Raw genomic sequence first — 4,672 nt, forward strand, 5'->3', positions numbered from 1 at the left:
CTGTGTGTGTGTGTGTGTGTGTGTGTGTGTGTGTGTGTGTGTGTGTGTGTGTGTGTGTGTCAGAGGGCGGGGCTCGGGGCAGGTGGAAGGCCCTGAAGGCGGAGAGCAGGTCGGGGGCGGAGCAGACGGAGACTCTGCTCAGATCTCTGCAGGACAGAATCCACCAGATCAACGACCGACGACACACACTCACACAGCTGATCCAACAGCTGCACAACAAGGTGCAACACACACACACACACACACACACACACACACACACTAACCCTTTCCTCCACAGACAGTCACAGTCAGGCATCATGTGTCTGCAGAGTGTGATTTAAGACAACATGCCGGCATCATGGAAACTACAGAGGTTTAACACAACAGCGTGGGCCTTCAGTGTGACATGTGACATACGTGTCAGCAGCTCTTTGTAAACAATAACAGTGACATCATATGTCAATAACGATCATTGATCGTCCGTTATCTGGCGGCTGATCTCGTCCTCTGTTCGGAGGGGGCGGAGCTCCTGGATCTCACTGTTTTCACTATTTAGGGGAAAAAAATATTTAAAAGTCTTGGTGTTTTTTTGTCTCCCCTCCTCATCTCCTCTTCTTGTCTCCTCTCCTCGTCTCCTCTCCTCCTTCAGCGGGAGCACAGGGAGCAGCTGGCAGAGTCTCTCCTGAAGGCCCAGAATGCTTTGCAGTCATGTGACCATCAACTGTCCAGGCTGAGGGTGGAGTCAGAGGCGGCACTCAGTCAGCTGATCGGCTGGCAGCGAATCAGAGACCAGTGAGTGTCATCAGATCACACGACTCTCGATCATTGGCTGTGATTGGTCACTGACTTCCTGTTTACCTGTCAGGCTGCAGGTAAAGGTTTCCGCCACACAGGAAGTGATGCAGATCAACCTGCTGTCCTTCAGCCAATCAGAGCTGTGTGTGGAGCTCAGGCCACGCCTCCCCTCTCACCTGTCAGCCAATGAGCTGGAGCCTCTGAGGCTGTCGGTCACCTGGAGCCACGACGACCGCTTCACGCTGCAGGTAACTGACCCCGCCCCCTGCGGATTGACCCACACTCAGACTCCGCCCCCTGCAGATTGGTCGACCTGACCGCGAAGTGACAGCGTGCGTACGTGTGTGTGTGTGTGTGTGTGTGTGCGCGCGTGTGCGTGCGTGCAGGTGGACGGGGGCTCGGCTGGTCTGGTGGAGGACGGGATGTCGGGCCGACGCTCAGAGCTGAGCGCCGCCCTGCTGGAGGTGATGCAGAGCTACGTTGGTCAGGTGGAGCTGCTGTCAGAGATCCAGAGACTCAGATCCAGGTGAACCACCACTTCCTGTTCGGTTGAACGTCAGAGTCACGGTTTCCCGCCGCTCCCAGTCTCCGTGCTAAGCTGTGTGTGTGTGTGTGTGTGTGTGTGTGTTTCTGCAGTTTCGCCATCGACTGGCGTCCCGCTCAGCGCGTGCTGGTCTACCTGAAGACGGCGTCTCTGGTCTGTCACCTGGAGGTGGAGGAGGGATACCCGGGCAGCGGACGAGCCCGCCTGCTGTCCATACGGAGGGACGGACACCTTGTGGACACACCTGGACTGAAGGTAACATAGCCACAGTTGTACTAATACTACAGAAGAGACAAGTCACAAGTAAAAGTACAAACATATCAGCTTCAGCATGTACTTTTACTCATTCTGTAGAATACTATATATGACAATATTCTAATTATGATGCAGCAGAGTAACTATTGCTGTCAGATAAGCGCAGTGCAGTAAAAGTACAAAGTGGAGATACTTCAGTCAAAGTACAATTACTTAAAAATGAGTACTTTGTTTTTAAAATATTGAGACTTTTATTATGTAAAGTTTTTGTTTTTTTATTTTCTCATAAAAAAACATGTTACTCAGTTATTAATGTGGACTCATCTCTCTCTGTCTCTGTCTGTCCCTCTGTCTCTGTCTGTCCCTCTGTCTCTCTGTCTCTGTCTGTCTCTCTGTCTGTCCCTCTGTGTCACTCTCTGTCTCCCTCTCTGTCCCTCCGTCTTTCCCTTTGTGTCTCTTTCCCTCTGTCTGTCTGTCTTTGTCTTGTCTCTCTGTCTGTCTCTCTCTATCCCTCTGTCTCTGTTTGTCTGTGTGTCTCGGTCTGTCCCTCTGTGCTTCATCTCTGTCTGTCCCTCTGTCTTTCCCTTTGTCTCTGTCTGTTTCTCTTTCTCTCTGTCTCTCTGTCTGTCTCTCTCTATCCCTGTGGCTCTGTGTCCCTCAGCCTGATAAGTCTGTCCTCAGTCTGACGGACTGGTTGGTCTTTCTGTCCAGCTGTCCTCTCCTCTGACAGACTCATCGTCTCCTGTCCTTGTCCGTCCCTCCTCATGTTATGACTCTGTGTCTTCCCTCTCATGTCCTCTAGATGTCAGTGTCTCCCTCTCCTGTGTGTCCAACAGCAGGGCAGCTTTGGACACAGCTGTGATTCAGGTTGTCCTCTGGTTGTGTGAGACGTGTCACATGTTGTTTTGTTTACTTCCTGTTTGTGTTTCCATGAAAATAAATAAACATTTCATCGTTTTTTTTACCAAAAAGAAAAAGACACTGTGTGGACTGAAATGTGTCTTTTTAAATATTTTTATCCAAAACTTTGATCACGTCAAACACGTCAAACATGTCAAACATGTCAAACACAACACGCCATCACACGCATGACCACAAACCAGAGGCTCGCTCTTTTATTTTGAAAAGCTGTCGCTGTTGTTAAAATGTCAATAACTTTCCTGATTAACGACAGATGAACCTTTATTGATCCCCGGAGGAGGAATTTAACAGTGTTGGGGAGTAACTAAGTACATGTGATTAAATTACAAAATAAATGTAATCTGTTACAGTTACTGAGGAAAAGAGTAATAAATTACAGTTACTGATGTTTAAGATGTTATATCTGATTTTTTTCAGTAAAAAGTTAAGAAACATTGATTCTGTTGCTTTGCATTGAAGGCCTTTAACAGTTTTATGGCCCAGTTCAAAACATTTATTAGAAAAGTAATCAAAAAGTAATAAGTTACATTGCTTTGATTAAGTATTTAACCTTTCGAAACCTGAAGTGACATCACTTTTCTTGTGCTGCATTCAGACATATTTCACGAGTATTTAAAACCTTTGAACTCTTTTTAAAGATGAAAAAAGGAAATGAGCAACTTGGTAAGAAATGTTCGATAAACGGCAATAAATTAGATAATAATTAGATTCAGAAAATTATTTTACACAAAGCTAAGGAAAAACTATAATGATCATAATTACACATGTAAAATTATATTGATAATTGATTTTTTTTTTAACTTTTTTTTTTTCGGTTATTTTCTTGTTTTTTTTTTTTGTATTTTTCTTTCATTTAAAAAAATAATTTTCAGGTAATTTCCTTGTACGTTTTAGTTCATTATTGCTTATTTGTAGGTTTGTTTCTTCATTGGTCTCTCATATTTTTGGAAAAAATCAAGCCAGTTTGCTCAGGTTTCAAAGGTTTATCTGATTACATGTTTAACAAGGTAAACTCCTGATCTGTATCTGTTAAAAAATAAACTCAATGAAAGCACAAAATAATGTTTATGTATAATATTTTTTTATACAATGATTTTGAAGAGTGGATTTTTGTGCAGAGCGATACGAGTGTGAGTATTTGACTCTGCACAAACAATAATAACCGGTGATGCACGATAATGATTATTTCAAATGATACTGATAAACCGATAATTTCCAGCTTCTCGCGGCCGGTAAGATACCGATAACCGATAATTTCTTCTTGTTTGTTTGTCATCACCTGAGGGTCTGAAAGGCTGAGATGTGGTGAGTACAGATGAATTTAATTTGTGCATTTTCATTGAAAAAAAGACATTTCAGACATTTTTTTTTTTTAAAAGAATTTAATTTTCAAGAGCAAAATCAGTTTCATTTTTATATTTTGTTTTTTGCACTCTAATCTTCTTATGTCAACTTGAACTGCACAAAAATGATGCTGCAAATAATATTGTGTTTGAGTTATAGTGGATCTGTAGAGAGAAATGTTCCCCAAACTGTCAGGAAGCAGCAGCTACAGAACCGTCCCTAAATAACCGCTCTGCTGTGATCTCTGCACATTTACATCAAACATCAGACATCAGTTTATCTTTCAGCAGAACCGAGCTGGAGACTCACAACACCTGAAGTCAAACCGCGGACAGCGAGAGCGGAGAGGACATGCGGAGACACCGGCGGAGACACCGGCGGAGACAGCTGCAGAGAGTGAGAGCGGATCAGTCCGCATCAGTAACTCATCCCCGTCTTTGTCTTCAGTCCGCAGCGCCGTCAGGTGTCTCAGGTGTCTCAGGTGTCTCGGGTGTCTCGGGTGTCTCAGGTGTCTCGGTGCAGCAGGTCAGTGATGAGAAACAGCAGGGCGCTGAGTTTATGGTTATTTCTCTCTTTTTCTCTCATTATGTAACACATCAGCTCACTTTACAGTCGACACCAGCAGGAAGTGACGTGTGACTCGGTGTGTAGTCTAAAAACCGGGACGCGCGCGGCTCCGCCTGCCGCCTCCTGATTGGTCGGTGAGGTGTTTCTATAACTGACCAATGAGAGAGCAGAGCGTAAAGTTGTTATGAGGCTTCGGTTTGACCCACTTTTTCTTCCTGCTGAGGAAACACAGAGTACATTAAATAACCTCATACTCACGTTAAT

General features: G+C 44.6%; 1 protein-coding gene across 1 annotated transcript; it reads left to right on the top strand.

Annotated features, from left to right (window-relative positions):
• Positions 1-63: 63 nt before the first annotated feature.
• Positions 64-2,883, top strand: si:dkey-225f5.4 (the record flags this gene model as incomplete). Its single annotated transcript, XM_042516947.1, has 6 exons — positions 64-221; positions 632-774; positions 848-1,025; positions 1,164-1,303; positions 1,414-1,576; positions 2,238-2,883. Coding segments are annotated over 6 exons (848 nt in total), but the record flags the coding sequence as incomplete, so codon positions are not given.
• Positions 2,884-4,672: the final 1,789 nt, after the last annotated feature.

This window comes from Plectropomus leopardus, unplaced genomic scaffold (assembly GCF_008729295.1).
Source record: "Plectropomus leopardus isolate mb unplaced genomic scaffold, YSFRI_Pleo_2.0 unplaced_scaffold2618, whole genome shotgun sequence".
Taxonomy (NCBI): domain Eukaryota; kingdom Metazoa; phylum Chordata; class Actinopteri; order Perciformes; family Serranidae; genus Plectropomus; species Plectropomus leopardus.